This window comes from Arabidopsis lyrata (assembly GCF_000004255.2).
Source record: "Arabidopsis lyrata subsp. lyrata unplaced genomic scaffold ARALYscaffold_2, whole genome shotgun sequence".
In the NCBI taxonomy this organism is placed as follows: Eukaryota; Viridiplantae; Streptophyta; class Magnoliopsida; order Brassicales; family Brassicaceae; genus Arabidopsis; species Arabidopsis lyrata.
The window spans coordinates 15678347-15696204 of record NW_003302554.1 but is presented as its reverse complement, the minus strand read 5'-3'; the positions used below and the strand labels follow the sequence as shown (position 1 = coordinate 15696204).

At 40.3% G+C, this 17858-nt stretch overlaps 7 protein-coding genes across 7 annotated transcripts; 2 read left to right on the top strand and 5 right to left on the bottom strand.

The window, feature by feature from the left end:
* Positions 1-90: 90 nt before the first annotated feature.
* LOC9323535 lies at positions 91-2978 on the bottom strand. The gene is made up of 8 exons (XM_021034102.1): positions 2819-2978; positions 2390-2585; positions 1934-1996; positions 1632-1768; positions 1470-1507; positions 1328-1373; positions 732-896; positions 91-438 (listed from the first exon to the last, which is right to left on the bottom strand). Exons 1-8 carry the CDS (start codon positions 2934-2936, stop codon positions 281-283), a joined length of 921 nt encoding a protein of 306 aa, XP_020889761.1. The 5' UTR covers positions 2937-2978; the 3' UTR covers positions 91-280.
* A 17-nt stretch (positions 2979-2995) lies between these two features.
* Positions 2996-7088, bottom strand: LOC9323534 (leucine-rich repeat receptor-like protein kinase PEPR1). Its single transcript, XM_002887424.2, has 2 exons — positions 3701-7088; positions 2996-3525 (listed from the first exon to the last, which is right to left on the bottom strand). Exons 1-2 carry the CDS (start codon positions 6690-6692, stop codon positions 3149-3151), a joined length of 3369 nt encoding a protein of 1122 aa, XP_002887470.1. The 5' UTR covers positions 6693-7088; the 3' UTR covers positions 2996-3148.
* A 352-nt stretch (positions 7089-7440) lies between these two features.
* LOC9323533 (leucine-rich repeat receptor-like protein kinase PEPR1) lies at positions 7441-9736 on the bottom strand. Its single transcript, XM_021034096.1, has one exon. It carries the CDS (start codon positions 9641-9643, stop codon positions 7652-7654), a length of 1992 nt encoding a protein of 663 aa, XP_020889755.1. The 5' UTR covers positions 9644-9736; the 3' UTR covers positions 7441-7651.
* Positions 9737-9824: 88 nt separating this feature from the next.
* Positions 9825-12314, bottom strand: LOC9324969 (protein LOW PSII ACCUMULATION 3, chloroplastic). Its single transcript, XM_002887422.2, has 12 exons — positions 12026-12314; positions 11896-11926; positions 11718-11810; positions 11570-11632; positions 11354-11465; positions 11175-11260; positions 10978-11036; positions 10787-10889; positions 10630-10690; positions 10342-10424; positions 10163-10243; positions 9825-10080 (listed from the first exon to the last, which is right to left on the bottom strand). The coding sequence occupies exons 1-12, from the start codon at positions 12262-12264 to the stop codon at positions 10021-10023; spliced, it is 1071 nt and encodes a 356-aa protein (XP_002887468.1). The 5' UTR covers positions 12265-12314; the 3' UTR covers positions 9825-10020.
* An 88-nt stretch (positions 12315-12402) lies between these two features.
* On the top strand, positions 12403-14998 carry LOC9324968 ((R)-mandelonitrile lyase-like). Its single transcript, XM_021034100.1, has 3 exons — positions 12403-12869; positions 13109-14624; positions 14716-14998. Exons 1-3 carry the CDS (start codon positions 12767-12769, stop codon positions 14753-14755), a joined length of 1659 nt encoding a protein of 552 aa, XP_020889759.1. The 5' UTR covers positions 12403-12766; the 3' UTR covers positions 14756-14998.
* Positions 14999-15148: 150 nt separating this feature from the next.
* On the top strand, positions 15149-16298 carry LOC9323532 (jacalin-related lectin 19). Its single transcript, XM_002888858.2, has 3 exons — positions 15149-15439; positions 15531-15764; positions 15853-16298. Exons 1-3 carry the CDS (start codon positions 15437-15439, stop codon positions 16159-16161), a joined length of 546 nt encoding a protein of 181 aa, XP_002888904.2. The 5' UTR covers positions 15149-15436; the 3' UTR covers positions 16162-16298.
* On the bottom strand, positions 16292-17622 carry LOC9324967 (ESCRT-related protein CHMP1B). The gene is made up of 2 exons (XM_021034103.1): positions 17167-17622; positions 16292-16785 (listed from the first exon to the last, which is right to left on the bottom strand). The coding sequence occupies exons 1-2, from the start codon at positions 17489-17491 to the stop codon at positions 16499-16501; spliced, it is 612 nt and encodes a 203-aa protein (XP_020889762.1). The 5' UTR covers positions 17492-17622; the 3' UTR covers positions 16292-16498.
* Between the last annotated feature and the right edge of the window lie 236 nt (positions 17623-17858).

Genomic DNA, 17858 nt, shown 5'->3' with positions numbered 1-17858 from the left:
TTTCCTATCCAAAATTAATTACCGATGAACGATGATGGCACAACAATCTATACATGAAACACAGTCACAGATCTTGTTATTTGAATGTCATTTAATAATCTCATCCCTTTTAATTTGTATCACCATTAATTGAATTTTCTGTCTTAAAGGAATCAGAATCTACGTTAACAAAAAGCTTTTCAAGCAATCTGTTTTCACTTTCTAATTCAAGTTAAACTAAAAGCTCTTCAAGCTAGTGTGAAAAGCTTGCAATTTACGTTAACAAAGGCCTCTCCTTCATTCATCTGTATTGTTTGACCATTAAAATGTCGGAGCATAATCTTTGAGGAACTTGTTGCAGTTCTTTACCTTCTTGCCATGCCTGTCCCACGCATACACCTGGACCGATGTGGCGTATGTATATGACCACACTGTCGTTGAATGGATACGGATGCTTTGCTGCAAAGAAAAAACAAATGAAGCTATGGCGTTTAGAGACACCTTGTTGTCTATATGCTATTCTCAAATATGTAAGAAAGAAACTTATATACGATTATGTGTTTCTTGTTTTGCTTTACTAAATGCTCCAAGCAGAATGATATTTCAATAGAAACGCTTTGGTTTTATAGAAGGTTTTGCTAAAGTAATGCTCAGAATTGTAATATGGTCACAGTGGGAATTTACTAATAGTCTTCTTTTGCAAGGAAAGTGGAAGTGGCTAATCTCAAGTAAGTATAAGCAATGAGTCTTACCTGGTCTAGGGAAGCCTTGTGGGTAATCTTCAATAGCAAGAAGCCCATCACCAAATTTGCATGCAACATCGCAGGGTTCTTCTGTGGCCATAACTTCCATAGCTTCTGTGACCTCAAAGTATAGCGGACTTAAAGCATTGGCAAGGGTTGAAACTACCGGTCCACCTGCACGATGGAATGTCTTGAGATTTTTGTGTAAATAATACAACAGAAGTAATAGCATGACGATCACTTATGTTCATTCATTTATTGCGAAAAGGTTTTGAAAAAGTCATAAGATGTATACAAATCAGAAAATATCTTAAATGCAACGATTGCCCCTGGAAAAAGAAATAAATCACACATGTTATAAAATCTATTGAGGGCAGATGAGCAAAAAGCCTGCAAGCCATTTGGAAAATCATTTGTTTTCTAATTAACTTACTGCATATCAGTTCCAGTGAAAATAAGCTCATATTTGATCTGAACATTGTTAGATAGAGTTCCACATCAACTTATATATGCCTTAAGTGTTGACTTTCAACTCTCAGCAACTGCCACTGGAAAACTGATTACTTGTTTATTTTGAGAGAAACATTATTTGGATCAGGACTCACCACAAACTCGCCCATAGATTTGGCCGTTGTTGGAGCGAAACAAAGCCTACCAATTAGCATATTAACTATGTCAAGAAAGATAGCACAGGATATAGATACTGCCGAATGAAATAGGGATGGAAGTAATATCAGTCCGACTAACCATCTTGAAGAAATTTATCCAAGATACGATCAGTGGACCTAAACAATAAGAGAAAAATACTTTAGAAGTTGTCAAGAACATAAGCATCAACATGCAAAACCAGACATAGATAAAATACAAAAACATTTATATTTGTAGGGGCTCAGACCTAAAATGGATTACCCTGACTTGTTCGGCAGCTAAAGTATTCAAATGAAATTTCCGCATCTCCAGTAGAGAATAACTTGGATGCAGTCATTTTAGCTAACTTTGGATCTTCATACCGAGTGCTTGCTATTTCCCATGCTTTAGATATAAGTCTGCATACATACACTCTCATGAATAAAACTGTACATCCTAAAATATGATCTAAGTTCTTTTTCCATGTCAACTTCTTTGGCATATGAATCCAATCTTTTCCCAGAGATGTAAGAAAACCACATGACATCAAAGCTAAATATCGATAAGAATTCAGAAAGAATGACCTCGGCTCTAATAATTGCAGCAAATGGTGGCGCCTCTCTTCGGGGATGTCTTCAATCTTTTTCCTGTACAATATCAACTCTATTAAACAGTCATCTTAGTATTTTATAATACGTCAGATGAAATCTAACAGCTACTTTCATGAACTAATGGTAGTATAACTCCAATTGATGATGTCATTCTACCCTCTTGTTTTAAGATATGAAACATCATTAATCAACAGGTAATTAAACAGCACACAAATTTGAAAAGCAAACCTAAGACTATGCTACATTAATCATGGAATAACGCTCCAATCCCTCATAAGCAAGCGAAGAGAAAAAGTAAACTGAAGCTGCAGCATATACCTAATCATATTCCATGTTGTATAGCTATCACCAGTGTTATGACTAAGTTATATATGCTACATCAGATTGAATGAATCAACGCTGGAACTCAATCAATCGAAGCAGACTAACCAGAGATAAGCAGCCGGGTTATATGAAGCAGGATCCAATGGAATCAACTCCTTGGGTGGATCAAGAAACGTCACAACATCAGATTCATCAACGTAAACCCTTTTACCAGTGGGAAGAGTTTCATAGGGTTTTTCATCCCATGGAGATTCATATCCTCTTCCTCCTTGAACAGCCAGAACCACACCACGAGAAAACCCTGTGATATCCAAAATCTATCATACAAATCCAACAAGACTCAGCAAACACAAAAAAAAACCAAAACTTTCATCTTCTTTTTTTTTTTTTTTTTTTCGTAAACTTTCATCTTCTAACATTACTACTAAACACAGTGACCTCAATTTGATATAGACCAAGTTACTACAAGTGTGTACAGGATAATGCGTTCCCAGAAAAAACATTAAATGAAAGAGAAGAAGAGCTTAAGCTCACTGTTCGAGAGACGAAACCCAAGCTGCGACTTTCCATTCCGGCGAATTGAGCCGTGAACCGCCGGAGAAAGTACCGGAGCCCGCATAAGCCAACTATCCCGAAACGCCCCTATCTTCATCTCCGGCCAAACGAAAATTTTCCCCCAACAATTTTTTGAAAAAGAAAAGAAAACACAAATTGATTGATAAACGAGATTTTTTATTTCACAAAAACGATTACAACTAAAGGGCCGTCATATTTGGGCCTTAAGTAGGCCCATATTTTACATTATTGGCCCAGTAAGTTAACAACACACTAATCACAGTTCCTTGTGCTTAACAGCAACGAAATTTACCGAACTGAATCAGAGGAGCAGCTTCTTGCAAGATATTTCACATCATCCAACAGTTTCACCGCATCTCTCATCGTTGGTCTCATTGCCGGATCCTTATCCGTACAAGTCAGTGCCAGTTCCGTCACTTGGATCACCTGTTCCCTAAGATTCGAATCTAGGAGCTCGCCCACGAGAAGTGGATCGATGATTGTTGTTACCATGTCCTCCACATTGTTGTTGCTGCTGCTCAATACAGATCTCACCCAGCTTACTATATCTGTACTGTCCGGGAAGGATTTGTCCACCGCTCTCTTCCTCGTTACCAGCTCGAGTAACACGACTCCGTAACTGTAAACATCGGATTCTCTTCCCCTCACGGTTTTGAAAGCGTTTTCTGCAGTTTCATGGTCAAAATTAGCTAATGATCCAGAGAAAGAAGAAACAGAGTATCTATTACAATTAATTTAACTAACTCCTAACAGAATTTTAACCGGTAACTAACTTGGTTTCAACACTAAACCAGTTAGTTATACCAAGTCTACTACAGGTGTAATGAGAAGATACATTACCTGGTGCGATGTACCCAGTGGTTCCTGTAACAGTTGCAGTTGAAACAGTTGAGTCATCGAGAAGGCGAGCCAAACCGAAATCCCCAATGTGAGGCTCCAAATCCGAGTCCATTAGTATGTTCTCTGGTTTGATGTCACGGTGAACAATCGGGGGATGACAGTCATAGTGTAGATAGGCCAGTCCGTGAGCGACACCGAGCGCTACGTTGTACCGTGCAGACCAGTCTAGTACATTTTCTTTTGGGCTAACACCATGGAGAACATCGTACAGGCTTCCTTTGGGCATGTATCTATACAGCATCAAACCATCATCTTTCCTCAGCCAAAACCCTTCTAACTTGATCAGATTCCTGTGCCTGACTTTACCGATTGTATTGATCTCTCTCATCATACTCTGGTTAGCGCGGATGTGAGATGCGAAGACAAGTCTCTTCACAGCGTAGACCTTTCCCGAGCCTAAAGAAGCTCTGTACACAATTCCGTGAGCTCCTCTTCCAATGATGTACTTTTCGTTTAGATTGTCAGTTGCTGCAAGAACTTTGTTCAACAACAAAGATGGGCCTTCCTCCTGGGTGAAGACATAAGCATCTTTTTCTGGTCTTCCTTTGCGACGACGTAGGCAAATGAAAACAAGAGCAAGAACCACAACCAAGACGAATAAAGAGGATAAGACCGCTATAAGCACGATTTGCCAGGTGCTAAGGCCACTTTTTCTGTTTTTAGATTGATCCTTGCAGTAATTTAACTCGCTGCGGCTATTGTTGCTAACAGAGAAGGAATGTGGAATGCAAAGGTTGGGATTTCCTGAAAACGACGATGGCTCAGATAACAACTGACCCTCCAAGTTTTCTGGTATTGGACCGGTGAACTGATTGTTGGAGACATCAATATGTAGCAATGAGGTAAGACCTTTAAGAACCGATAAAGATCCTGTCAAATTGTTGTTGGATATGTTGAGTCTTGTTAACTTGTTAAGATCCCCCAACTTGGCTGGAATTTCACCTGTCAATCCGTTCCCGCTAAGGTCCAAATCATAGATCAGATCCTCTATCAACCCAAGCGACGAAGGAATCTCACCACCAAAAGCATTTCTAGCAATCTGCAGAGTTGACAGCTTTTTAAGTTCAGGAAAGAACTGCGGAATACCTCCTGAAAACCGGTTATCGCTAAGAACCAAAGTCGCCAAGCCTTTCCAGTTACTATAGTTTGAGGGAATAGAACCGTTTAATGAGTTGAACCCAACATCAAAACGCTCTATAATCATACAGTTAGATAGCTGAGCTGGTAGAGAGCCTTCAAGAAGATTACGAGAAAGATTCAAATAGCCAAGGTTTTGTAGATTCCCAAGTTGTGGAGGTATCTGTCCCGTAAGTTTGTTTCGAGACAGGTTGATGCTCGAGAGATTCCTACAGCTTCCGAGGCTGCGCGGGATTGGTCCTTCAAAGTTGTTGCTATTGAAATCAAGAAAGAAAAGGCTATGATCCCGAGAAAACTCAGGTAGAAGACCTGAAAGGTTATTTTCTCTAAGGATGAATCTCCTGATGGTCTTACAGTGACCAATAGAAGTTGGTATTGTACCATGAAGCAGATTAGAACCCAAATTGAGTATTCTCAACTTCCTTCCATGGCATAGATTCGGCGGTATCTCTCCTGTAAGTTTGTTACCAATAAAGTCAATCTCTTCTAAGCTGCTGTTCACACCTAAACCCGATGGTATAGCTCCATAAAAACTGTTGTTGAACAGCGTCGCGATCTTTAGACGCTTCATCTCAGTCATTTCCACAGGTAGTTCTCCTGTGAGATTGTTTTGATAAACTAGCAACTGCGTAAGACTCTGACTCTTCCATATTTCCATAGGAATCTCACCCGAAAACCGGTTTTCGAAAAGCTCCAAACTTTCTAGTTTCTTAAGCTTACCCAATGTACTCGGTATCTCACCTCCAAGCTGGTTATTGTTCAGCTTCAACAAGCTCAAGCTACTACAATTCCCGAGCTCTGCGGGGATACTCCCAGAGAGACGATTCTCGGAAAGGTTTATAACTGTAAGCTTCTTTAACATACCCAATGAGGAAGGAATTGTACCTGACAAGTTACCATCCACAATCACCAGAGCGTCAAGGTTACTGCAATTTCCCAATGCAGCTGGAACACCGCCTTCGAATTCATTGTAGGACAAATCTAAAGTCATCAAATTCTTGCAATTAGATGATCCGAAACGAACCGGCCCTTGTAGACTGTTGTTACCAACAAATAGATCAGTGAGATTCCCCAAAAGATTGAGACTTTCAGGTAACGAACCAACTAACTTGTTCCTGTGCAAATACACAACCTGCAGACTACTGCAGTTCCCAATCGACTCAGGGATGTTACCAGAAAACTGATTCGCAAACATACTGAGATCAAGAAGCTCCTTAGCATCACCAACACTTTGCGGAATCGGACCGGTTAAATTGTTATACTCAAGATTTAAAATCTGTAACCTCGGAATTCGAAACAAGGATTCAGGTAACTCACCAGTGAGGAAGTTTATGTAAAGATAAAGCACCTCCAAGCTCTTCAAGCTATCGAGAGTATCTGGGATCTTACCAGTGAATCCATTTTCAGACAAATCTAGAGTAACGAGCTTGGTACAGTTTCCTAAACTGGAAGGTATAGTCCCAGAGAAATTGTTAGTACTCAGATCCAAAATCTGCAAGCTTTTGAGCTCTCCAATTTCAGGACCCAATTGACCTGAAACCTTAGAGCGAGTGAAGTTGAGAGCCGCAACATTCTTAGAATCATCACAAGTGATACCAAACCAGTTACATGGGGTTGCTTCAGATGCGTTTATCTTCCATGTCGAAGTTACTTGAGGTGGTACTTTGTCCAAATGCTTCAGAAGCGAGAGTAGAGTTAACCCATCTGAGTTTAGACAAGAAACAGAAACTATGTGGGTCGAGAGAAAGAGACAGAAGAAAAGAAGAAGAATTTTGAACAACCCAAGATTCTTCATCTGAGATTAAAAGATCAGGAAACATGCAAAATCTCAATCAAGATTGAGATTTAAAAAGCTCAAGCCTCGGCAGAATAAAGCTTGTATGAGAGAGAAGAGGAGGAAAAGGACAAGACTTGATTGATGGGTATTAACTGATTATTCTTGCCGTTTTTTTATGACGAGATGTTTGGTCTGTATCAAGACCAACGATACTGAGAACCTAACCAACCTTCAACGCGTTTTCTTTTTGCACACCGTTTCTCATTCAGTCTTCTTTTTTTCCGTTTTCAGACACACGTGTTTCTAGAAAGAAGTCGTCTCTATTTCTTCAATTCTCTTTGTGAGAAATGCGAATCTTTTGAATATTCTACGACGACGTCGTTTACATCCGTCTAGATGGTAGCCAAAGAGAGTAAGAAACCGTTAATAAATAACTGGACTCTTTGGTTGGTGAATGGTCAATTAGTGGTGTTGGGCAGGTTTGGGTTCTTCATTAATTTTCATTACCAACCATTAAATAATTGTTTGCAAACGTTATTACCGTGCACTATTTAAATTTAAATACGATAAAATACGTGTTTGACATTCTTTTTGTTAGTATTTGATAAGAACAGCTAAACGTAAGCTAGAGCTGAGCAAATTGACTTTCAAACTATGACTTTCAAAGGTAAGCTTCCGAGTGGGTAACATCGTAGCATTAGCGAATTTTGTTTTTTATTTTATTGAATTTTAAATCAGCCTTTTGTATATGAATTTGGATCTTATCAACCGAAACTTTTGTGTTATCAATTAAAAATGTACTTTAAGCGGCCATAGGAATTGTGAAAAGATTTGTAACGATTAAAGCAAAGGAAAAAAAGAGAGAGTATGTTGTAAAGTAAAAAATTTTGATGATATGATGTCATTGGATAATGTGAAAAGTCTGATTATTGTCTAGTTGTTGATAAAATTCCGATAAACAGTAGTTTTCTTACTTTCTAAGAGTGGCGATCCGGCGGAACGACTCCTGAAAAACGGTTTCCGGAGAGAACCAAAGTGGTCAACTCTTTCCAGTTACTAAACTTTGAAGGAACCGTACCGTTTAATAAGTTAAACCCAAGATTCAGGTGACTAAGGTTTTGTAGATTCTCAAGTTCTCTAGGAATATTCCCCGTGAGCTTGTTCCTAGACAGATTGATGGTCGTGAGATTCCTACAGCTTCCGAGGGTACGAGGGATTGGTCCTTCGAAGTTGTTGCTATTGAGATCGAGAAACGAAAGATCTTGATTCTTAGAAAACTCAGGAAGAACACCTGAAAGGTTGTTTTCTCTGAGAATGAATCTGCTTAGAGTCTTGCACTGACTAACAGATGTCGGTATTTTGCCATGAAGCCGGTTAGATCCTAAGTTAAACACTGTCAACATCTTTCCATGGCAGAGATTTGGCGGTACCTCACCTGTAAGATTGTTACCAATCAAATCAATAATCTCTAGGTTGCTGTTCAGACCTAAACCAGGTGGTATCACTCCATAAAAGCTATTGTTAAAGAGAGTAACAATCTTGAGATTCTTGAGCTCGGTTATTTCCTTCGGTAATTTCCCTGTGAGATTGTTCCGATAAACTAGCAACTGCGTAAGACTCTGAATCTTCCATATCTCAATAGGAATCTCACCCGAAAACCGGTTTTCAAAAAGCTCCAGACTTTCTAGCTTCCTTAGCTTACCTAATGCACTCGGTATTCCGCCTTCAAGCTGGTTATCGTTCAGCTTCAACAAGTTCAAGCTGCTGCAGTTCCCGAGCTCCGCGGGGATACTCCCAGAAAGACGATTCTCGGAAAGGTTAAGAATTGTGAGATTCTTTAACATACCCAATGATGAAGGGATTTTACCTGACAAATTACTTTTCACAATGACTAAAGCGTCAAGGCTACTGCAATTTCCCAGTTCAGGAGGGACACCGCCTTCGAATTGATTGTATGACAAATCTAAAGTTACCAGATTCCTGCATTTGGTTGAACCAAACTGAACTGTTCCTCGTAGGCTGTTATTTGCAACAAACAGGTCAGTGAGATTCTCCAAAAGATTGAGACTTGCAGGCAATGAACCAACTAACTTGTTCTTGTGCAAATACAAAATCTCCAGCTTGCTGCAGTTTCCAATAGACTCAGGGATTGTACCAGAAAACTGATTGTCAAACAAACGCAGATCAAGAAGTTCCTTAGCCTCACCAACATTTTGAGGAATTAACCCGGTCAGGTTGTTATGCTCCACATGCAGATAATTCAATGCCGGAATTCGAAACAAGGATCTAGGCAACTCCCCTATAAGAAAGTTGCTGTAAAGATACAAATCGGCCAAGCTCTTCAAGCTACCTAGAGTATCCGGGATCTTACCAGAGAACCTGTTTTCAGACAAATCAATGTACACCAGTGAACTACAGTTCCCTAAACTGGAAGGTATAATCCCAGAGAAATTGTTAGAACTCAAATCCAAAATCTCTAAGCTTTTGAGCTGCCCTATTTCAGGACCCAATCGGCCTGAAACACCTGAACCGGTGAAGTTGAGAGACGTAACCTTCTTAGAATCATCACAGATGATACCAAACCAGTTACATGGAGTGGCTTCAGATGCGTTTGTCTTCCATGTCGAAGTTAATTCTGGTGGTACTTTGTCCAAATAATTCCGAAGCGAGAGCAAAGTTAACCCATCTGAATTTAGACAAGAAACAGAGACTATGCGGCCAGAAACAAAGAGACAGAATAGCAAAAGAATTTTGAACAACCCAAGATTCTCCATCTGAGACTTGAAAATCAAGAAAGATGCCCAAATGGAGCTTGCATAAGAGACAAGGGCAAGAGGAGAGAGGAAAGAGGGAAACAAAATAGAACTTGATTGACGCCTTGAAGGATATTGACAGATATTAATCAATCTGATTGACGCCAATAATAGAAAGAAGATCTTTGATATTCTTTTTTTTTTTTGGTAGAACATCTTTGATATTCTAGTACCTAAATTGTTAACAAGAGAAGTTGATAAGTTGGAAATTAGATGACCGTTATACAGCAAATTAAGGGGATCTTTGATATTCTACCTAAATTGTAAATCTTCCTAAAATAGTTTCTTCGTCATTTCCTAAGATTGTTCATAGTTTGCGATTGTGTTGAAGAAAGAATTAAAGTGGGTGGAGCAGACACTATCATAATTGGACTGAGTTTATATAGACATCATTTTCAAACTATCCTTTATCATTCCCATTAACATCTCCCAAACTCTCTCTACCAACTTTGCACATATACAAGTGTAAATATCTCGATCTTGAGGGACTTAACAAACATACCAAAAGTGTGAATCCATGACTTGGCCATCGTTCAGTTACGCCAATTAGATGATGCCTCAAGCTCCACATCCTCTTCCCACCAAGTTGCCGACTGAAACACCATCAGAATCGGACCAGTTTAAGCTTCTATGCGCACATACAAGAGACAAAAACAATCTAGACAATGTGCTAACCTTGTATCCCCTGCGCAGGAACTCGAGTGAGCTTCCTTTCTCTTCTTGTAGTCCCAGAACCTGCAACAGCTCTTCCTTCGTCTGTTTGCATCCACATCAATCAAAGCTTGTTACTTTTTTTTTCCAGAGGTTGGGTAAAGGACTATATACAAAAGGTTAAACACTTTTAGCGCACATACTTCACCCAGCGTGAAACGAGTAGGGCTTTCTGCAACACACGCATATGAACCATCAGTTTGCTTAAGCATCACCTGCCATGGCCCTGCATTTTTTTTCCATATCAGATATAGATAGAGAAAACACTCTCCCAAGTTCAGGCCACTGGAATTGAGAATGATTATGCAGATCTGATAGAGAGACTGAGACAAGCATCACATCATGTTTAGTGATCAAGGAAGTCACAACACAAATAGGTACAGGTATGCTATATATTGTTTTAGTTTTGTAAAGAATAGTCTAGCATTTACCAGGATATTGTCGGAAAAGTGCTCCGTTGTAGTTTAACACAAATGGTGCCACTGCCACTGTCTTAGCCAAGCAACACAAACAACTATTATGCTGCTTCAATTATGCAAGCAGCCAGGAAAGGTCCGCTGAGAAAATATCATCCTAATTGAAAAGTACCTTTGAATACTCTCTGGTTCGGATATAAAAGACGGGAATAAATTGAGAAAGAAACCGGTAGTGCAGATCTTTAGGAGGGAAGCCAAGAAGCCCTAGGTCAGCACTGCACTAAAATTCATTTGTCACCAGAAGTGAGGAAACCGAGAGGGATTGAGTTACGCAAAAAATTGAGGTCTCAATAGTGATAATACCGCAAAGTATCTAGCTCAAGATTGAACAGAAGAGCTGGGGTTGAACTGGCAAAGGTTTCCTGCAAGTATAGACCAACAACTTACAGATTAAGAATGACATAGAAGGCACAAAGAAAAATTCAAAAATGACTATAGACAGTGAACGTATCTAAACCAAGTTCCATGTTACGATAAGAAAAGATAAAAGGATTCAATACCACAAACTTCTCTATGAAAGAGAGTTCCCGAGTGCTGCAATTGATAAATATATAAAGGGTCGGAGGCTCCTTGGGCTCCCAAGTTCCTGCAGGAACACATAATCCTCATGAATAAATGCAATAATCCATCTGTTAAAATAAGTAAAAATCCAAGTGAAAAAGGACAGTTTTAGCTATACCTTCATTTTCATCTTCAAAATCAAAGTCCAGGATACTCCTTATGGACCTGAAGAAATTGGTGACAGAGCTACCAGGTATATCATCTAGAGAACCAATACTTATGCCATCAACCTGATGAGAAACACACAAATTGTTAAGCATCAAGTATTCAGAATCTTACAAGGTTATTCCTAACATATGCAAAAAATGCAGCAAACTGGAATTTCTAAGTCTACCGAATCAAATGCCGCTTTGAAGCGTTGAGAAGCCCTGTGCTTCTCAGGCTTGTCAGGAAAAACCTGAAGCATGTTCGATCATTCATAGGTCAGAAGAACCAAATAACAAGGATGAGTAATATATAGAGTAATGAAGGAGATAGATTACAATGCAAGCTCTTGTCTCAATTTTCTCCTGAAGTTTGCGGACAACAGTCACGGCCAGTTGTATATTAGCATCAATAAAGTCGTCTGACGAACCCTATACAAATTTTGCATGTCGAACACAGTTATAAAACTTCGCTAAAAAAACTAAGTCACAATGGTAACAAAATAAAATAAATTACCTTGTAAGAAGAAATGCTACTGGGTAAAGGTCTACACATGAACAAAAAGAGCGAAAAAAAGCCATTAAAACTACGAACCCAAACACACCAAATTGGGAGAATCGATATAGAGTAAGAGTAAAGGGATTACGGAAAATCGATTTCCAAACGAGATTTTGAATCCTGGAGAGCGAAAGCAAGAGAATTGGCGGCGTCAGTGGCTAGAACCTCGTATGATTTGGGCTTATACAAGGGAACACCTCTCCTAAGATCGGAGTCAGAAGAAGTAGATGAGAGTGCGCCGCCGCTGTTAGCTGTGGCTCCGCATCTGATTCTGCTGGTTAGAATCGAAGGAGAAGAGAAGAGCGCCGGTAACATCGCCATCGCCATTCTTGCTCCTCTCTCTCTGTGTTTTAGACGGTAGTGATAACACTGGCTACAGTCTAATCCGCACAACTTCATGACACGTGGCTAAATCCTGTTATCTTATCTTAACCGGATTGGACCGGAATTCGACTGGCAGTTATCAAACCGGTACGGTTACAACAAGACGACGACGTTAAGGCGTCCCGAGAGTCAGAGACTGTTGCTAACGGCCGTCAACTATAGGGAGAGCTATTATCCACTGCGGTACGGCTCAGAATTAACTCTCTTGACAACCGTTGATCTCAACTTGGTCTAAATGTTATCGACGGCTGCGATTACTTTTACATCAGCGTTCGAGAGCTGAGAAACACTCTCTATAACAGAAACCAAGCGCCATTTGATTTGAGTCCTCTTCTTTTTTAACTTCTTCTTCTCTGTTTCTCTCTGTAACTGAGAAACTTCTCACTTTCCCGGGAAAATTTAATTTTCCATCAGCTCTGAGAAAATCTTCAATCGAAGAGCGAGAATGACGAAACGGATTGATTCTTCTCTTCTCTACACGGCGTTCGTTGTGCTTCTTCTTCTTGGAGTAGTTCCTTGGTCTAATGCAAGGCCACGCGTTAATCGACGTAAGTTTCCGAGAAAATTTCTGTAGAATCTCGTGTTAATGCTTGAAACATTGTAATCTTTAGCGACGATGGAGTTTTTGATGAGGTTTCGTTGATTTCTCTGTATCGCGTCTGAGTAATTGCAAGAAATCGCGTTGAGAGTTAAAAGAAAACGATGATCGATGTTTTGCTAATCCCTAATTTGATTTTGAGATTCTTCTGTTTCACTGTTGTTCTTACTGTTGGAATCTTCGTTGCAGCGCCCGGTTTCATGCGATTCGTATCGAACGCAACTGATTTTGCGTCGGAGGATTACTACGATTACATAATCGTCGGAGGAGGAACGGCGGGATGTCCATTAGCCGCCACACTTTCGCAATCTTTCCGGGTTCTTCTGCTAGAACGCGGCGGCGTTCCGTACAACAGACCTAACGTGATGTCACACGACGGTTTCTTGTCCACTCTCACTGACGTCAACAATTTTGACTCGCCGGCTCAGTCCTTCATCTCTGAGGAAGGAGTTCCTAACGCCAGAGGTCGTGTTCTTGGAGGAAGCAGCGCAATCAATGCTGGGTTCTATAGCCGTGCTGATAAACAGTTCTTTGAGAATTCGGGTCTTACTTGGGATCTGAGTAGTGTGAATCAGTCTTATGAGTGGGTGGAGAGAGCGATTGTGTTTAGACCCCAGCTCAGGACTTGGCAGACTGCAATTAGGGATGCGTTGCTTGAAGTTGGTGTCCATCCGTTTAATGGCTTCACCTTGGAGCATAAAGTGGGGACTAAGATTGGAGGTTCCACGTTCGATCGTACTGGGAGGAGACACAGCTCTGCAGATCTTCTCAGATATGCAAGAAGTTCCAACATTAGAGTTGCAGTTTACGCAACTGTAGAGAGAGTATTGCTGGCTTCATCTCCAAGTGACTCGGGTTCCAACGTCTCTGCGATTGGAGTGGTTTACCGTGATCAGCTGGGACGTTACCATCACGCAATAATACGGGACAGAGGAGAGGTGATATTGTCAGCTGGTGCACTCGGTAGTCCACAGTTGCTTTTTCTTAGTGGGATAGGTCCAAGAAGTTATCTTTCGACTTGGGGGATCCCTGTGGCTCTTGACCAGCCTCATGTGGGAGATTTTGTGTATGATAACCCGAGGAATGGTATCTCCATTGTACCTCCGGTTCCAATGGAGAACTCACTGATACAAGTCGTGGGTATTACTGAGGAAGGGGCTTTTCTTGAGGCTGCTTCCACTGTGATTCCGTTTGCATCGCCTTTACATTCTGTGTTCATCAGAGCGCCAGCTTCTCCTTTGTACGTCCCTGTGACAACTATAATGGAAAAGATCCTAGGTCCAGTGTCTATTGGGTTACTAAGGTTGGCGTCAACGGATGTAAGGATCAACCCAATTGTTAGGTTCAACTACTTCAGTGATCCACAGGATCTAGAGAGATGTGTCAATGGGACTAGGAAGATTGGAGAAATACTCAGGAGCCGAGCTATGCAGGACTTTATGATCAGGGAATGGTTTGGGAACCGTAGGTTCAGGTTTGTTGGAGCTCCATTGCCTGTGGACCAATCAAATGATCTAGTGATGGCAGATTTCTGCAGACGAACTGTGAGCACAATCTGGCACTACCATGGAGGCGCTGTTGTAGGAAAAGTAGTGGACTCTGATCTCAAAGTCATTGGTGTTAATTCTCTTAGACTCGTGGATGGATCAACCTTCAATATCTCTCCAGGGACTAATCCTCAGGCTACCTTGATGATGCTTGGAAGGTAAGAAAAAACTATCAAAGTGTATACTCTTTGGAACTGTGTGTCCTTTTTGATCAGACTTAAAAACAAATTTCCTTGACCATAATTGCAGGTACATGGGGCTGAAGATGCTGAGAGAGAGAATGAGATAGAAATGATTCCCGAGATGGGCACTTTCGCATTTTCTGGATTAGTTTGCTGATTCTTTTGCTGCTACGTTCACCTGCAGCTTTCTTCTATCAGATGCTTCTACAGTTAGTTTGTTCATTTGTTCTTTCTATCATTGGACCCCTCGGTTTATTCATGTAATAGCAGAGTATAGGAGTTCGTCAATAGTCATGTAAAAAACAGGAATGAGATATAATGATAAATGGCTTGATCTTACTTCAGAGTAACCATTATGGTAAAAAAATTCAAACCTTCCTGTGTCAGAAAGCAAAGGACATGTTCATATTGCATAGAATACATACTAGAGCAAGTTTTAAAATCTTGGTAATGTGAAAACAGGAGGTAAAATAATATTCCTCTCAACTTGTTTTTGGCACTATGATGAACACTTTTGGAATTTGTTCCATGTTAAATGTTTCTTCTTGAAGTTTTCTGGAATCTCCTAGTTCTTTTTTCTTTCTGTAAAGAAAGATAAGACAATCAAACACATATATATCGTCCTCTTACATTGCTGTCCTGGAATCCAATACCTTTCTCATGAAGCTTGGACGTCTTTTTATATGCGTTCTTTCTAAACACTCAATTCTTGTTTCGTATCAATCTGCAACCTGTTTCAATTCCAAAAAGCCTCTACTGCAGCAAATAACTAGTTTGGTTCTGCATAGATGGTATCAGATTAATTAGCAGCTTATTCTTTCTAGTAAAACTTTGGTTTCTTAGCATCTTCCCTTGCATCGTCACAAACTGTCAATCAAACAGCAGGACGGACTCATGGATCAACAACAACAAGGTGATAAGAATCTGACTGTGTTCGTAGGACCCTGGGGAAGAAATGGAGGAACCACTTGGGATGATGGGATCTATCATGGTGTCCGTGAGATCAGACTTGTATATGATCATTGCATTGACTCCATCTCGGTGATCTACGATAAGAATGGTAAACCCGCGAAATCAGAGAAGCATGGAGGTGTAGGAGGCAACAAAACAGCAGAGGTATGATCCTCTCTTACTCTGGATTCTGTCTCTCTTTAACTTCCTCCCTCAGATTTTGGTTTCTTTAACATGAACTGAGTTTCTGCAGCTAAAGCTGCAATATCCAGATGAGTATCTGACTGGCGTGAGTGGCTACTACTCTATAGTGGTTGACAGTGGCACTCCTGTAATCAGATCAATGACCTTCAAGAGCAATAAACAGGTATATGGACCTTATGGAGTTGAACAGGGAACACCCTTCACTTTCTCAGTCAATGGGGGACGCATTGTTGGCATGAGCAGTAGGAGTGGCTGGTACCTTGACTCCATCGGCTTCCATCTATCACGCCCTAAATCAACCAAGATGATCAACAAGCTTCTAAAGAAGATTCACTGGCTCACAAGGATTGTAGCATGATAAAGGGTTTTGCACAAAAGAATAATCAGCATGAAATATAACACTAGACTCTCCGAATAAGGATGTTGGGTGTATCTCCCGTGTATCTTAGTCCATGAGACCAAAAGCGACTGAGCAAAACACTCTTTAATGCACAACTCAAAAGGAAAGCATATCATTAAAATGGTAAAAACTAAAACCACACGAAGGTTTTTTATATAAAGTTATAAACAAAGCATATTTCAAAGTGAGCAATATACATAAATACGCCCATGTTTGCAGAAAATAGAAGCAACAATTCGATAAGGATCGCGTGCAAAGTGGCAGGTAGTCCAAGCACGGATGTAGGTTAGCGCACTTATCCTCTGGCTTTAAGCTCTGCAAGCCTCCTTGACAAATCGTCCTCATCAACTTTCTCCTCTGTCTTAGTAGGAATGGCATGACCAGCAGGCTGAGGAAGTCCCACAGAGACTTCCAAACCATAGTCATCTGCAACCTGCTGCATAAGGCTGTTGACTTCGCCTTCTGGAGTGGACAATGAAGTTGAACCAGCCATAGCATTCTCCATGAACTCAGCTTGGACCTCCATGTTCACAAACTGCTTCTCGAATGAATCCATTGTCTCTGACATCTTCTGTAGATTCCCTGGTGACAAGAAACAGAAAACAGATAAGAACCAAAATTGTTACAACACAATGAATCAAAAACTAGTGCTCAACTGAGACTAAAGGATTGTATCACAGAAAGAACAAAAAGATAAAACCTTTCATGTATTTCATATACACAAAACCTTCCTGATCTATATTCAGAAGCATCCTTCAAGTTTACATTACCTTAAATTATCTTAACTCTTAACTAATACGCCATAAACCATGGTGGTCATACATATCCAACCTCAATTTCACAGAATTAAGCCTTACTTAATGATCAGTAACACAACCACCGAGAGCAAAAAGACATACAATATACTAAACCTATGAGCAGCATAGGAAGATAATTTCGGATAATTCAAAGCCGATGAAATACCTGTGGCAAGCGAAGACTCAAGGGACTTGACGATATTGGTCATGGATTTGGTGATGGTGGTCATCTTAGCCTGAGTATCAAGACGAGCAACAACAGCGTCCAGGCGAGAAGCGAGACGGAGGTAGTTCATCTGCTCGCTACGCTTACGAATGGCGTTCTCAGCGTAGATCCGAGCACCATCCATGTTCCCCTTCTCGATCGCCTTCTTCACCTTCAATTTCTCTGCTTTCTCTTCCTTCTCACACTTCCTTGATTGCCTTTGCAGAGACTTGGACGTGAATTTCAAATCGAATATCTGATTCATCAGCTTATCTGTGTTACCCATGTTGAATCGATTCCTCTAGATCTCCCTCCGGAACAATTAGCTTCGATCTATCTGTAGAGAAAATTCGCAAAAACAGAGACTTTAGGGTTTTCTCTGTATTTAGGAAAATATCTCGACGCGTTAGAGATTGAAGAGGACTAGATTTTAACCCGCGGTACACCGCGGGGCTATATTTTCTTAAAAAAATCAAAATGTAATTTGTTTGATAGATTATTTTGATTATTAATTTTAAGATTTCACCCGTGGTATACTATATTTTATAAATATCAACCCAAACCCGTCCCATCATATTACCCGTCCTGTGAAATTAAACATCATTTAGTTATTTTTCTTTTTAATAATACTTTTATTTAAAAGCTATATAATT